The sequence below is a fragment of the Somniosus microcephalus genome, chromosome 6 (assembly GCF_052327205.1).
Source record: "Somniosus microcephalus isolate GS21.2 chromosome 6, FLI_Smic_1.0, whole genome shotgun sequence".
NCBI lineage: Eukaryota > Metazoa > Chordata > Chondrichthyes > Squaliformes > Somniosidae > Somniosus > Somniosus microcephalus.
Genome location: NC_140992.1, coordinates 227,328,493 through 227,345,494, shown reverse-complemented (window position 1 = coordinate 227,345,494; position 17,002 = coordinate 227,328,493). Strand labels below are relative to the sequence as shown.

Here is a 17,002-nt window from a genome sequence, read left to right as displayed (position 1 = left end):
TAGGCCTGTAAGTCGTGCGCCACTCTGGTCATGTCGTGCGCACGACTTACGCTGACCGAAAAAACCTTCGGTTTTTAGAGGGTTTCGGTTTTCGGAAGTCCGGATAAAGGGTAGTCTACCTGTATATAAATAATTGCTTATTACATTGATTGGTTTATTCAAAAAAATGCATTCAGCTCCATAAGTACATTTATATCTAAAAATATTTGAGTGAATCTTCCTCTGATCTAATCAGCGTATCTTTCTGTAGAAATTCTGAACACAGATATGAACTTTCTTTGCTTATTTATGATGTCACTTTGTTGGTAGCAGCCAGCATAGATGCAAATATAGAATTCTGATTCTGTAGCAGCACAGCTGGCTTGTCAAATTCTGCAACCTGGAAATGAATAGCAGAATATTGTAATTATCTTATCATTATTCTAACAAATGCAGACTAGTAAATAACATTGGGCTGTATATTCATGCTGGCTGTAATAATGAAAACTGTTAAAACAAGTGTTGTGAATTTTAGCATTGTAATAAAGATGAACATAATGGGCTTTGCCTATCTAATAGAGGAGACAAAACACAACTACCATTCCCTCACCCCATTTTCCTATTCTTGGTGATACAGTTATAGGTTAATCTTATACCCACTAATATTTTATAATCTTTATCAACAGTTGCAGCTATGTAACTCCCTCAGTATGTTCTAATGGCGAAGAAAGAACTTTCATTTATATTGTGCCTTACGTTGTCTCAGGTACTTGACTGTACTTCCAACTACAATTATTTGGATGTACACTCACTGTTATGTAGAATGGAACTATTTAAAACTTTACAACTGGCTAACTCTTGGTTTTTTTACTAGCTCAATGGCAACAGTCTAGAAAAATGATCATTGCAATGGTCAAAGTCTGATGGTCAAACGATTAAACATGGTAATATGGCAACCAGGGGGAAAAAATTTCAATTATCCAGTAGTTGGTTGCCTATTGGTACTGTCAGCAGCAACCTACTAATAGTGACAAAAAATACTAGCCTAGGACACTTGTACAATGATATTGATATCAATAATATTGTTCTATAGGATACTCCTTACCTTTCCATTATCCATAACTAGAATTCTGTCACATTCTAGAACTGTGTTTATTCGATGTGCAATCGTCAGCATTGTGCATTCTTTGAACGCTTCTCTGATGGTGTGTTGAACCAATGAATCAGTTTCTGAATCAATGGAGGCTGTAGCTTCATCTAAAACTATAATCTAATGGAGAAATGTTACAATAAATTAGTCATATAGAAATTTTTCAGTAGTAAGAAAGAATTTGCATTTATATAGCACCTTTCATGTCCTCGAGATGCCCCAAAACAATTTACAGAGAATGAATTAATTTGAAGTGAAAACACTTGTAAAGTAGGCAAACGCAACAGTAAGCTATGCAGGCTGGGCATGGTGAGGAAGAGAAATTAAAAATCACAATGCTTTAAAAAAATTGTAATTAGTATGATGTCTGATCACATTTTAGTATGTTTTGTTTTACAAGTACATATATCCATAAGTTCACTGAAACAATTTTACCCATTACAGGAGCCTGGTTACTATACTTGAAATCACACAATTCATTTAATTAAATTTTTTACAAACTAATTTAGTTTGTCTACCTAACAACGGTGACTGTGTATTTTAAAAAAGTAATTCATTTTATGTGAAGCAATTTGTGCGAAACGTAATAAGATGCTCTATATGTGGAATTACTTTCTTTTCAATTGTTTTTTTTGCCTTTATAGGGTTAAAACCATCCACACCACATGTGTTGGTGCTTTAAAACATTTACTCATTGGTCTAGCAAACAACAATACCCTGAAATCAGTATGATGACATCATCAAAGCGGACTTCTAGATTAATGTAATGGGTCTGATTTCAGCAACTGGTAACTCCATGACTTTTTTGATAAAATTTGTTTAGTCCTTTAATTCTTTTCATCCTTTTGTTAAAGTCTAATTTCCAGTTTCTTTTTCTTACCTTTGAATTTCTCAGGAGTGCCCTTGCCATGCAAAGCAACTGACGCTCTCCAACAGAAAAGTTTTCTCCATTTTCAATCACATCTGACTCCAGTTTTTTTGGAAGTTTTGATACCTTCAAAAAATTCAATTTTTCATAATGAACAGGTAACAGTAACTTTCCTGCTCTGATAATTGTTGTGTTTATCCCATAAAAGTTTGAAAACTCTCTTTAACCAGTCTGTGTACAAGGGAATGTTACGAATGCCTTTGTTGCTACTGATCCCAAACCCACGACCTCTACCACCTAGAAGGACAAGGGCAGCAGGTGCATGGGAACACCACCACCTCCAAGTTCCCCTCCAAGTCACATACCATCCTGACATGGATATATATCGCCGATCCTTCATCGTCACTTGGTCAAAATCCTGGAACTCCCTCCCTAACAGCACTGTGGGAGTACCTTCACCACACGGACTGCAGCGGTTCAAGAAGACGGCTCACCACCACATTCTCAAGGGCAATTAGGGGTAGGCAATAAATGCTGGCCTTGTCAGTGATGCTCATATCCCATGAACGAATAAAAAAATATTATCAGAGTTGTGGTGATCTAAATAGTAGAATAAGTATCTTCATAGCGTTTTACGTCTCACCAAGATTGCTACTTATATTAGCTGGGCCCTATTTTATATAGCTTAACAGCAATGCAGCTAGCATGGTGTTAATACTTTGTTGGACTGAGTTGACTGGTGGTAACCTCTCTATATAGTGGTTGTTGGATAATAGCACTTCTGGAGGTGCATGGACCAAAGTTACAGTTTTCTGCTTGGGTGCTGGAGGAAGAGATAGTCACTCACAGTGTCGGTACATCTAGGGACCAAGTTCTCCTGCAGTTTGTTTGTTCTAAAATAAATGCATTCATTAGATGGTGGTAGTATTCTTTCAGAGCTCATACCTTATGAAGAATGAGTCTTTGCTTTGGTACAAAAACAGATTGGGCCAGAAATTCAGATCGGGGGCTTGCCGCGCGTGCAAGCCCCTGATATGCACTTACCCGACGCGCTGGCCGTTGACCTCCAGGGACGCCTGGAATTCGATTTTGAAAAAGAAGAATCCCGGGCGGCGTATGACATCACGCCGCCCAGGAGTGCAGCCAGCGCGAAGCCTGTAGCGCGCTGTGCAACTGAGACACGCCCCTTGAGGTCTCAGTTTAACAGGACACGCCCCCAATGTTTCTGCCAAGCTGCTAAGCATTTTTACATGCAAAGCAGCAGTTTAAATAGGTTTTTGGAAGTTTTTTGAAGATTTTGGTAACTTTTAAAAACGTTTACATTATTTTGAAGAATCTGAAGTCGTTTTAAAGAGAATTAAAGCAATTTAAAGACTTTTAAAAGCCCTAAAAGAATTTTTTTAATTCCATTTATTTATTTAGCAATGTCGTCGTCATACGTGTCTTCACACTGTTCCCTTTGGGGAACTGTATGAAGTGGTGGAAGGATTTATGGCCATGATTAACGCTCATTCCGTGACCGTAACCATCTTTGAACCAGCCATTAGGGCGGTTAGTCCTATGGTGGGAGGGTTTTACGGGCTCCCACAAGCTATACAAGGAGGGGGGGCCACCCACACCCACGGGCGCAAATATCCCACTGGATGTCAACCCAGAATTTAGAGCCGGAGCTCCGACTCCACTTGCCGGGACTGTCTGGAGCGGGGTTCGAAACCCTACCCTGATCTGGCCCAGCGGCGGGGATCCTACCGCTATGCCAAAGGCCCAATCCGATTAGCAAAGTGAAATGGCTGGAATGAGCACAATTCACGGCATTAAAAGAACTCACAATTGAACTGATGATGACCTCAGCAATCTCCTCAAGGAGGTGGAGGCGCAGCGCCTGCTCATCATTGGTAATGAGAAGTCAAAGGCGCCGCAAAAAGGGCAGATGATAGCTTGGTCTTTCAAGTGGCAGCATAGGGCTCCAGTCACGGGGAGGGAAAAGGCGCAGGAAACGTATGGGTGTCACCTTTTGTGCGGAGTGGGCCTTTTGCGTAGCAGTAAGCATCCCTGCCGCTGGGCCAGAAGGAGTAGGGTTTCGAACCCCACTCCAGACAGTCCCAGCAAGTGGAGCCGGAGCTCCAACTATAAATTCTGGGTGGACATCCAGCGGGATACTTGCGTCCGTGGGTGTGGGTGGCCCCCCCCTCAGATGGGTTGTGGGAGCCCGTAAAACCCTCACGCCATAGGACTAACCACCCTAATGGCTGGTTCAAAGATGGTTACGGTCACGGAATGAGCGTTAATCACGGCCATAAATCCTTCCACCACTTCATACAGTTCCCGAAAGGGAACAGTGTGAGGATACATACGACGATGACCTCTTGCGCAATGCACCTCCTTGGACCCTCAGTCGCAGATGCGAGGGGGAAAATCGTGCAATTGTTAAATTTTTCATTTTATTGACATGTAAAATGTTGGCCCAGTAATTCCCTTCCAAATGCGCGAGTACGGTTGGGGTACTTACGCGTCTGGCCGGAGGAAATGCCGGTTTTCAGCATGCACAGTGCATGTGGGGAAAACCGGCATTTCCTGTCCTCTGAACGAAGGGGTTCAGAGGCAGAACGCGTGCGACTGCACAGGCAGCGCGTGCGTAGTAAAATTCGGCGCTTTCATTCATGCTTTCAGTGAGGTCAAGTCCTTACAACTTACACATGAAAAAAGCATGGGTACAGTTGCTCCAGAGGCTGCGGAGGAAGATATTTCTTATCGTGGAGCTTCTGAAAGTATGTATGTCTGTATATATTCCTTTGCGTGTTATGTATATATTCCTTTACTTATGTGTATGAATGTATTATTTAATTATGACTTTCAGAGAAAGTAACTTATTGGAAAATCATAATTAAAAACATACATTCATACACATAAGTAAAGGAATATAAAACATACATACATATATGTAAAGGAATATATGCGGACATACATACATAATTACTTATTACTGATGAAAAGTTTCTTTCTTAAAAGTGCTGGAAATGTTACATTACTCATTTTAGAACACTCATTTTCACATTCCATTCACACAGCCACAATTGCTCCTTCTACCTACCGTTCTGAAAACCCGTTTAAAAAAAAAAATGTAAACTTTAAAACTTACTTAAAATTTCTTAAAATAACTTCCCTCCCTTTCCCAAACAAAAATATTGCCTTTCAGAAGCTCCACGATAAAATATATCTTCCTCCGCAGCCTTGGAACAACTTTACACATGCTTTTTTCAAGTGTCACTTGTAAGGACTTACCCTCACTGAATCCATGAATGAAATCGACGAAGTTCACTGCGCAAGCGCTGCCTGTGCAGTCGCACGCGCTGTGCCTCTGAACCCCTTCGTTCAGAGGACTGGAAATGCCGGCGTTCCCCGCATGCGCTGTGCATGCTGAACGCCGGCATTTCCACCGGCCAGATGCGTGAGTACCCAGACCGTACTCATGCATTTGGACCCGAATTTCTGGCCCATTGTATAGCAAAGTGAGTATTCTAACACAACTGAATTTAAAGCACTATCATGTACAAGCTGCTCTGACTGTCACAAGATTATAAGATAACATCTGAAGTAAATAGTATGCCTGTTTTGCATCCTAAAAAGTGGCTGAACACATTATCTGGAGCTTTTGCTGAAATAATTTATAAAACAACATCTAGTGTGATAATGAAAAATATTTTTGATGCCACTAAACATTGCAAAAACAGTCTAGTGCTATAATATTAATGAGCATAGTGCTTTTGTTTTTGAATTGTTTTAAGTATACCATATCCTTCATATAGGTCCTTTCAAGGGCTTCCCAAATCGCATCCTCTTTGTAATTCCTAAAAGGGTCTAAGTTATACCTATGGAAAAAGTACAGGATTTATTTAGCGAGAGATAAATTCAACATTTAATGCACTATATTAAAGTAACTGACTATGTAATTGAAGTAAGGTGCTATTATTTTAAAGCAGTCAACAGCTTTGTTGCCAGGATGCTAAATACCACAGACATTTAAACAAGATAGTGCAAGGTTTAAAGAAGTGTTACAGTAAAACATTCAGAACAGAACAATATGACAGGATATAGGCAATGTTATTGATAAATGATCCTGCCACTTTAAACCAGTGAGGAACAATCTCTAGCTCTGTGAGGAGACACTATCAGATTTAATACAGACCCTGGTAGATAATACTTTTGAAATGCAAATATCTGCAATATTTCAAATTTACCCAGCGTTTTCCAATTATAATAAATTCCTATTCGTGGATTAGAAACTTGACAATTGATGAAGATTATAACACTTCTAGTTCCATTACAAAAGCAAGAGGAGAAGGTAATAGGTAACACAGCGACTGGGACCAAGTGGTTTAATGTTTCCACTACAGATATTGGGTGCTCAAAGCTTTAATACTTAGGGCGCGATCTTGTCAGCCCTGGGAAGGCGGGTTTAGAGGCAGGACTGCTGGGAAAATGGCAGAATCTGGGGGCGGGTACCCATCCTGCCCCCAACCCGCCTCCGTGTCATCTTGCCAGGAGGTGGGTAGCCGGCGCGCGCCGGGTCCCATAGAAACATAGAAGATAGGAGCCTATCGGGCAAACAGATCAACGGAGGATGCAATCACTACTGTTCTACACTCGGCACTGAGTCACCTAGATGGTAAGGAGACCTACATCAGAATGTTGTTTATAGACTACAGCTCAGCATTCAACACTATCGTCCCCAATAAGCTGGCCACCAAACTCCAAACTCTTGGCCTGAACACTTCCCTCTGCAACTGGACCCTGGACTTCCTAACAAACAGACCCCAGTCTGTCAAATTAGGCAACCACACCTCCCCCCCACCCCCCTGACCCTGAACACGGGGGTCCCACAAGGATGTGTGCTGAGCCCCCTCCTCTACTCCCTCTTCACCCACGACTGTGTGGCTGTTAATGGTTCCAACACCATCATCAAGTTTGCAGATGACACCACAGTAGTAGGCCAGATCACCAACAATGATGAGTCAGCCTACAGGGAGGAGGTCCAGCATCTCGTGAAGTGGTGCGCCGACAACAACCTGGCCCTTAACACCAAGAAAACAAAGGAAATAATCGTGGACTTCAGGAAGTCCAAAGGCGGAAGTCACACCCCCATCCACATCAATGGGGCGGAGGTGGAAAGGGTGGCCAGCTTTAAGTTCCTCGGAGTCCACATCACGGAAGACCTCTCCTGGTCCCTCAACACCTCCTCTCTGGTGAAGAAGGCCCAGCAGCGCCTATATTTCTTGAGGAGGCTGAAGGGATGTAATCTGTCACCCCCGATCCTCTCTAACTTCTACCGCTGCACTATAGAGAGCATCCTGACAAACTGTATCACGGTATGGTACGGCGGCTGTAGCTCCCATGACCGGAAAGCCCTGCAGCGGGTAGTCAAAACTGCCCAACGCATTACCGGCACCCGGCTACCGACCATAGAACATATATATCAGAAACGCTGCCTACGGAGGGCACGGACCATCATCAAAGACCCTACCCACCCCAGCCACAGTCTGTTCGCCCTCCTACCATCTGGAAGACGCTACAGATGCATTCGCACCCGTACGACCAGATTTAGGAACAGCTTCTTTCCCAGGGCTGTCATCCTACTGAACTCCACAAATAAACACTAAAGCCTGCACATCTGCCGATGCACTTTATTCACTTTATTATGGTCATATTTATGCTAATATATATGTACAAATGTATGTTGAAATGTTTAAGTGTCCTAATCCAAATTGTACACTCTCGGGAGCCGCAAGCCTACATTTCGTTGTACTGCACTTGTGCACTAACAATGACAATAAAAGTTGATTTGATTTGATTTGATTTGAGGAGTAGGCCATTCGGCTCCTCAAGCCTGCTCTGCCATTCAATAAGATCATGGCTGATCATCCAAATTCAGTACCCTGTTCCTGCCTTCTCTCCATATCCCTTGATCCCTTTAGCCTTAAGAAATATATCCAACTCCTTCTTGAATATATTTAATGAATTGGCCTCTACTGCCTTCTTTGGCAGAGAATTCCACAGGTTCATCACTCTCTGGGTGAAGAAATTCCTCCTCATCTCTGTCCTAAATGGCTTACCCCTTATCCTTAGACTGTGACCCCTGGTTCTGGACTCCCCAACCATCGGGAACATCCTTCCAGCATCTAGTCTGTCTAGTCCTGTTAGAATATTATAAGTTTCGATGAGATCCCCTCTCATTCTTCTAAACTCCAGCGAGTACAAGCCCAATCGACCCAATCTCTCCTCATACGTCGTTCCTGCCATCCCAGGTATCAGCCTGGTGAATTTTTGCTGCACTCCTTCCATGGCAAGAACATCCTTCCTCAGATAAGGCGACCAAAACTACATGCAATACTCAAGATGTGGTCTCACCAAGGCCCTGTACAACTGCAGCAAGACATCCTTGTTCCTGTACTCAAACCCTCTCGCTACGAAGGCCAACATACCATTTGCCTTCTTAACTGCCTGCTGCACCTGCATGCTTACTTTCAGCGACTGGTGCACAAGGACGCCCAGGTCTCGTTGCACTTCCCCTTCTCCCAATCTATTGCCATTCAGATAACAATCTGCCTTCCTGTTTTTGACACCAAAGTCGATAACCTCGCATTTATTCACATTATATTGCATCTGCCATGCTTCTGCCCAATCACCCAACCTGTCCAAATCATACTGGAGTTTCTCGGCATCCTCCTCACAGCACACACGCCCACCCAGCTTTGTGTCGTCTGCAAACTTGGAGATATTACATCTAGTTCCCTCGTCCAGATCATTAATATATATTGTGAATAGCTGGGGTCCAAGGACCGATCCCTGCAGTTACCCACTAGTCACTGCCTGCCACTCGGAAAAAGAGCCGTTTATTCCAACTCTTTGCTTTCTGTCTGCCAACCAGTTCTCTATCTAAGTCAATACCTTGCCCCCATCCCATGTGCCTTAATTTTACATGCTAATCTCTTATGCGGGACCTTATCGAAAGCCTTTTGAAAATCCAAATACACCACATCCACTGGTTCTCCCTTATCTATTTTACCAGTTACATCCTCAAAAAATTCCAGTAGATTAGTGAAGCACAATTTACCTTTTGTAAATCCATGTTGACTTTGTCCGATCCGGTCACTTTTTTCCAAGTGCTATGCTATTACATCCTTTATAATGGACTTTAGCATTTTCTCCACTACTGATGTCAGGCTTACCAGTCTGTAATTCCCCGTTTTCTCTCTACCACCCTTTTTGAACAGTGGGGTAACATTAGCTACCCGCCAATCCATGGATACTGTTCCAGAGTCTATCGAATTTTGGAAGATGACCAGCAATGCATCTACTATTTCTAGGGCCACTTCCTTAAGTACCCTAGGATGTAGATTATCAGGCCCTGGGGATTTATCGGCCCTCAATCCCATCAACTTCCCTAACACCATTTCCTTACAAATACTGATTTCTATCAGTTCCTCCCTTTCATTAGACCCTATGTTCCCCGACATCTCTGGGAGGTTATTTGTGTCCTCCTTTGTGAAGACAGAACAAAAGTATGTATTTAATTGGTCTGCCATTTCTTTGTTCCCCATTATAAATTCCCCTGATTCTGACTGCAAGGGACCTATGTTTGACTTCACCAATCTTTTTCTCTTCACATATCTATAAAAGCTTGGAGGCGGGAAGGGGATTACAGACACTTAACTGCCTGTTAACAGGCAGATAAGAGGATTATCCCCATTTTGCCCACACAAGGGCGGGCTTCCCGAAGGCTCCGAACCTTGCCAGGGTCACCGAGGAGAGCAGCGGGGGTCGGAGGGTTGCATAAGTGTGCTGTGAAGATAAGTGATGGATGCAAGTGTGGAGAGGTGAGTATGTAAGATAAGTGGAAAGTGTTAGGAAAAGTTTACTTGCCTTTGCTTCTTCCTGCAGGCTTCAAGAGTTGGGGATGCGGAGAGTCTCGCACCTCCACCTTCTGCAAAAGGAAGAGGTTTGATGAGTCTTGAATTCAAGAACTCATCAAACTACAGAGAATGTCAGTGTTTCGCAGCTTCACAGAGCTGTTAAACGATGACAATTCACCTGTCAAAATTTTTGACAGATGAAACGTCATATGCTGACGTTCTCTGTAACTGACTTTCCCTTAATTGGCCTGCTAAGCCCGCTGGGCGGGCTTAACAAGGTCAATCAAGGGAAAATAGCTTGGGTTGGCCAGAAGTTGATGGAGGCAGGACTGAAACCCGAAAAGTGGAAGTCCCGCCTCCAAAAGCTCCCCACTGGCAAAATCCAGCCCTTAGATTTGGTTTTGTTGAAACTGAAACACTTCTTTAGGAAAGAAACAGTGGTGGCCTATAATGATACCAGTGAGCCAGTAGTTACTTTATGTGAAATGCCTACGAACAAAAGTAACAGGTGTACCTGGCTTTAGTTTAAAAAATGTATTTTTGTTGATTGGATTATGGTTGCATGGCAACTGTTTTCTTGACTAATAGTAATATTTGACTTTCCCTGTATGTTACCTCTACTGTCTTTTTCTTAAATTGTCAGGTGTGCATTTTCTGAACTCTATTGAATCTTGAGGTGGCACAGCCCATTGGAGCTCAATACACCACATGAGCAGGAATGTGGGTTTGTACAACATGGGAAGGTGTCAAATGTAGGTCACAAATTTTCCTACAGAACAAAAATCAAAAGGAGAGTCATCCCGCACTCCACTCGTGCACCTCCGAGTGGCTGGTTATAGGTGGTGTGTTTGGAAACCTGGGAAGGATTCTCCGCGCATCCATTGAAAGTGCAGTGTGTAGGAAAGGCTCCACAACAGGAAGCGTGGAGCAAATTAAAAATAAAACAATATTGTATGGTGCCATCAACATCGAGTAATAATTGTGGAATATATGAAGAGTTCCTACCTCACTGTACCAACAAACAGAACTGGGTCCTGTGGAATGACTGAAAGTTGACTTCGCAGATCCTCCAAAGCAACAGTGCAAACATCAATGTCGTCAATCAGGATGGTCCCTGTGAATGGCTCAACTAATCTGAACAATGCAACACTCAGCGATGACTTTCCTGCAACAGGAAACTGTCAACATTTTAGAAGATTGTTTGTATGTTATCTAAGTGATAGCAACACAAGGATGCTAAACCAAGCCTTCAGGAATATTATAATAGACACTGGGTAAACTCCCTTCTCTTCTACGGAATAGTGCCATGGGATAGTTTATGTCCACGCAAGAGGACAGATTACTTAACATATAGTAAACTGCAACGTTCTGCCACTGAACCCTGACTACTTCATCTGAACCTTTATATTCTAGGGATCTTCTCCAATCTCACGCTTTTATCAGAGAGCTCATAGGGGATATGGGTGGTAGGATTGGGGCAATGTAGCCATACCTCTAATCTGTGCTTCCTGTAAAAAAACTGGAAGCGCAGGATCATGAAATAATCCCTTCAAACCCTTAACACAAATATGTTGGATGCCCAAAATCTGCAGAAATGCAGATTGATGCTAAAGAAAGAATGATTTCCTTACATTATCCTAATCAACCACAAATGCCTTGAATTGTTTGAGATTTCAGTCTTGCGCTGCTAACTTCTGACCCCTGCTTTCCACTCCCCCCACCCCCCAACAATATACAATTTCGATTCAATTAGTTGATTGTGCTTTATAAGTGGAGAGGCAGGGAAGGTTTAGCGTTGATATCTTTTGCTCTTGCTTCTGCAGTTTTGATCCACCACAACTCATTGTTGGAGTCAGTATAGTGTATGGGGTTATAAAATTGCTTGGAAACACACCCACTCTTATGTGTGAACATTTGTCATGGGCTCTTATTTATAACTCGGTCATGCCACCCCAAAAACATCTATTATCTACTCTGATAATGGTACTAATTGTACTGAACAGGTTTAGTAGCTTTTTACTAGCAGATCTCATGTCATCTTGTTCATGTGTAGTCTAGGGTCTGGAACATGCTTGTGATGTTTAGCTTCTTGTCTGTCCTGTTGTTTTAGGCAGCTCCACTAAATAGGGAAATTCAAGTCATTTTGGTTATTTATAAACTTCTGAGATCAATCAGAAGGCACTTGTAACTGTTTGCAAATTCCAGGATGCAGGTCAGTGATTGGCTCGCTTTCTCTTATTTTTAAAAGATTGTTTTGCATCTGTAAGAGCTGGGACTTGGCAAACCAGAGAAATAGCTAAAGCCAATGCTGGGAGCTGGGCATTTCTGGTTACAAAGGAAGGATAAGAACATAAGAAATAGGAGCAGGAGTAGGCCAATCGGCCCCTCGAGCCTGCTCCGCCATTCAATAAGATCATGGCTGATCTGATCCTAACCGTCAATCCACTATCACAGAACCATCTCCTGAATCTAACAGAATTAGACACACGAAATAGGAGCAGGATCAGGCTACACGGCCCCTGGGCCCGCTCTGCTACCCACAGGGCCATGACTAGGAAAAGAGGAGAGGTGAAATTGTTACATTCCATTACAGTACTAGGACATAGGGATGATGTAGGGGATGGTGCAAAACCTCAATCTCTTTGGTTACAGTTAAGGAATAGGAAGGGAGCTGTTACTCTATTTGGACTATATTATGGACTCCTGAACAGTGTGAAGGAAATAGGGAAACAGATATGTAGATAAATGAGAAAAAATTACAGGCACAACAGGGTCATAATAAGTGACTTTAATTATCCAAAGATAGATTGGGGTTAGAATAATGTCAGTGGCAAAGAAGGAGTGAGGTTTCTACAATGTGTCCAGAACTGCATTTTGAACCAATACGTTTCTAGACCAACAAGGAAAGAAGCAGTGCTGAATCTAGAATTCCAGAAAGTAAAATGGGCCATCTAGACAAGGTAAGGATATGGGAACATTTGGGAAATAGTGACCATAACATAATTATACACTACTGTTTCCCACATAACTGCTTCTCTTGTTATAAGCTCTGACTAAACAAGGCATTTATTTTGCTATATCATTTTCTACTGTTGTAACCCAGGAGTAGTTTTTTTTTAAATCTCTTACCGGATCCTGTTCTTCCAACAATTCCAATTTTTTCCTGAGCATCTATATTTAAATTCAATCCCTTTAGGACTATTGGAGTGTTTTCTCTGTATTTCATTTGATAGTTCTTAAATGTGATTGCACCACGATTTGGCCATTCCTTGGGAACACTTGCATTGTTAGTATGAAGTGGGGCTTCTGAAACACCAGTCTGATAGAAATATAGAATTGTAAACAGCAGTGAAACAAAAATACTGCAGTGAATTGGGATTTCAGAATGTACTTATGTCTTAATGTGCTCACCAGTATATATTCCATTATTCGTTCTACAGATAGGAATCTGGCTTCTGTTTCAATTCCCATTCTTACACAGACTTGGAACAATCCTGTCAGCTGTAAGCAAAGAACGTTTCAAATTCAATACTGTGTATTTGTGAATATGTCTTATAACAAGAAGAAATAAGTAAATAACCATACTAGCACTGAAATTCCTTGGGGAATCTCCCAGTTGCATTGGGTTTCCACTGTGCTGAGAGATTCCTGTTTGCCTTGTAAGGGATAGAATCTTCCATTATGAGGCAAATGACGGCCAGGAGGCAGATCCAGGGGCAGGACCGCCCTATGTCATGACTTCACCCATATTCAGGATCTGGTGTAACAGTGGAGGCCGGATGTAGCCCCACTGTGGAGTCCAGGACAAGCAAATGGCCTGAACCCCCGAAGAATATAAATTTAATTAAAAACATTTGTTTTTGGCAGATTGGTCCCCATTCCAAGGACAGGCGGGTGCCAGAGTTTCGAACACGCAAGAGGAGGCAGTTACTGAAAATGTACCCGTCTGTGTATTGTAAATGAGGTGCCTTCCTACTAACCCCACCAACTCTGGTGTAGTCAGCACTGGATGGTATGAATCCTGGCGTAACCACTAGGACCATCACTCAAGAACTTTTAAGGCCACTATATTTAATATTTGAAATAAAAAAGGAATTTATAGTGTACCTCTTTGGAAGACTGGCTTTGCATTAGTGCGGTTTTATGGGGAATTGTTTTTGGTTGTTTTTTGTTGTCCTTGTTTGTTGTTTTGAATACTTAATTGCACAAACCGGAAGTTCTCATGCTGGTTTCTTTTAGTAGATAAAGGGGACAGAATGGAATGCAATCTGATAGTAAAGAAGCATTCTTCAATCATGTTAGCCATGTCATATTGTATTTAAAATAGGAGGCCTTTTCATTATGGTGGTGGTGCAATTTACATGTTACACAATAATGTACTGATTGAACCAAATAGTGTGATTCATTAACAAGGATTTAAATTTAGCACCTATGTGATCAGACTACTCATTCTGCTAGTGTCCACATTTGCAAAACCACTGAATTTTTTTAAAATGCACAAAGGAACAATATAAATTGTCCTTAATGCTAAACTCACATTGGTTTTACACACTGACACAACAGGAGCATTTTGTAACAAAATGAGAAACTGGAATGAGGTTAATATTTTGTCATTTTTCTAGGAATCTGGCAAAGGAAGAATTGTTTTATTACTGCCAACTCTCACAAGCTATTTCTGTAAGTTACAAACAGAACTTAGTTCTCAAAGCATTTAAAGCACGGTAAAATTCATGGGCTACTGCATAGATATTGTACACAATCTTTTCTCATTGCATAACTATTGTGTGGTCTGGTGCACTATTTAATTGCAAGAAATATACCTGCTATGGTAAAATCTGACTAGTTATTCGTTTTTGATATAGGAAAAGAAAGGAAGTGCCTTGCATGAATTCAGGATGTTCTTTACATTACAATAGTGACTACACTTCAGAAGTACTTTACAGCTAATTAAATACTTCTGAAGTGTTGTAATGTAAGGAAACAGGGCAGCCAAGAATCTCCCATCGAACAAGGTGCCACAAACATCAATGAGATAAATGACCAGGTAATCTACTTTAATAATGATTGTTGATGTTTAGGATGTTTTATAATGCTTGGTAAGCCTTGAACCCACAACGTTCTGACTCAGAGGCAAGTGTTCTACCAACTGAGCCTCAGCTGACACTTATTATACACTAGTGCTTATTATTGGAACTAATTTGTGTGACTTCAGGTTATTGCATTTGTTTGCATAATTATTTCTGTGGTTTAAAGTTTTGTAGTTAACTATAGTTTAAAGTTAACTATAGAAAAGTTTCTAATTTTAATTGTGATGTCTAGTGTGTAACAGAAAGAGTTATTGAAATTTGTGGATTCGAGCTTCTGTGTCTCTTAATTGGTGGTTCAATAGCAAGGCCACACTGAGTGTGAATGTAAAAGCAAAGAAGTGCCACTGTACATTATGCAGAGCATGTATCAGACTTCAGTTTTAGGCACACCGCCTTAGGAAGGATAGACTGGTCTTGGAGAATGTCCAGCAACGATTTACCCAAGAAAATATTGGAATGAAAGGACTGAGCTATAATTCTATCCCATGGCAATGAAACAGTTAAGTGGTGATGTTTAAAATAATGAAGGGAATTGATAGAGCAGATCGAGAATCCAGAAAAGGAACATCATCTTGCACTTCAAGCTAAACCAGGCAAAAACAAATCCAGGAAAAACGTTTCCAGACGAAGTGTTGAGAATGTGGAGCACATTGTACCAGAAAGCCATAGATGCAAAATCAATTGAGTGTAAAAGGAAGATAGATGCTTACTTGGAAAGTAAGTGTATTGTGGAATATACAGAAAAGACAGGGATTTGGGGTGAGAAAGATAGACCTGCCATGGCTAACAAAATGGTGGAATAGGTTCTGTGGACTGAATGGTCTACCCCTCTTTCTTTGTTCTCATGTTCTTAAGGCCCTTCAGTACAGGACTGGTTCTTTCTTTGAGGACCTCCAGACTTGAATTAGGAATATAACAGCACATACTTTCTAAATATTAATTAAAATGAAATACAAAAATAGGTAAGATAATTGCATATGAATCCTTTATATACACTTTCTAGAGTGTTACTTAAAAAAAACAAATTTAAATATGCATTCTGTCCCAAGTTAAAAGGAAATGAGGAAGAGGTGAAACTAAAATTTAAAGTATACACAAGAGATGAGTAAATTCACTGATTCTGCTTCCCCAGTCAGAGGAGAGCTGCACCCAACAAGAGCACAGATCAGAGAATTAGCACTACACTGTTCTGATCTTATCTCCAACCCACGCTTCTACAAACATGGGTGCCCACACGTGAGCATAGTGGAATTTACCCTTAGGATTACAGAAGTTACAACAATATCCATTAAAGTATGCGATATGAAAATAGTTATATCTGATTCTGTTGATCAAACGAGTGAAACGATTTAACTCCATTGAAGACCCCCAGAGTCACAAGATTATTTTATCTGAGAAGAATCTTATCAGGACGTCTTTTGAACGTTCTTTCACATTTGGCTGTAAGGGTTCAGCAACATGTCAGCTGTGAATTTAAAAAGTTAGCTGGGCTGGACTTCCTCCCCTTTTTGTGAACAGGTATGGAATCTACACGATCCTTCTCCCAGAACAGTATTGAATGTGGACTGTAGTACAGCTCAGATATTTCTTTTTAATCTTGTCATACAGTCGAGGTAAAATCTTTATTTCCAATCTTTTCTTGTCGAGTCAAATATCTCTTTCACTGAATAGAAAAATCTCAAACATGTCAAAGTTGATTTTGTTCAAAATTCTATTGAATCAGTGTTATTTGAGAAACAATTATGCTGCACTTCAGGAGATCCATAAGGACAAACAAAAGGAGTAAAAATGGAATTAGTTTCCTCACCTGAATAGCATATGACAAAGCAAGACCCTTACTTGATGCAGAAACTGAGTCAGGGCTCAGGATGACAAAGAGAGCCACAGTAAGAGTTATGAGAGCTGTGAGGATATTGATTCTCACAGCGAGCCATTGCATGGAACAGTGAAACAGTAAAAAATGGCTAGAATTCTTATCACTTAAGTCTTTAAATCTGTAAAAGAATAA

At 41.2% G+C, this 17,002-nt stretch overlaps 1 protein-coding gene across 1 annotated transcript in view; it reads right to left on the bottom strand.

The window, feature by feature from the left end:
- Nucleotides 1–284: 284 nt before the first annotated feature.
- The window catches only part of abcc12 (ATP-binding cassette, sub-family C (CFTR/MRP), member 12), a 146,713-nt gene continuing 129,995 nt past the window's right edge, over nucleotides 285–17,002 (bottom strand). Inside the window, exons 22-29 of the mRNA XM_085991509.1 lie at nucleotides 16,802–16,988; nucleotides 13,319–13,408; nucleotides 13,037–13,226; nucleotides 10,913–11,072; nucleotides 5,788–5,866; nucleotides 2,010–2,123; nucleotides 1,085–1,249; nucleotides 285–379 (exon numbers count right to left, since the gene is read on the bottom strand). Of these exons, the coding sequence (XP_085847635.1) occupies nucleotides 287–379; nucleotides 1,085–1,249; nucleotides 2,010–2,123; nucleotides 5,788–5,866; nucleotides 10,913–11,072; nucleotides 13,037–13,226; nucleotides 13,319–13,408; nucleotides 16,802–16,988 (1,078 nt within the window). The 3' untranslated portion in view covers nucleotides 285–286. The remainder of the gene's footprint in view (nucleotides 380–1,084; nucleotides 1,250–2,009; nucleotides 2,124–5,787; nucleotides 5,867–10,912; nucleotides 11,073–13,036; nucleotides 13,227–13,318; nucleotides 13,409–16,801; nucleotides 16,989–17,002) is intronic.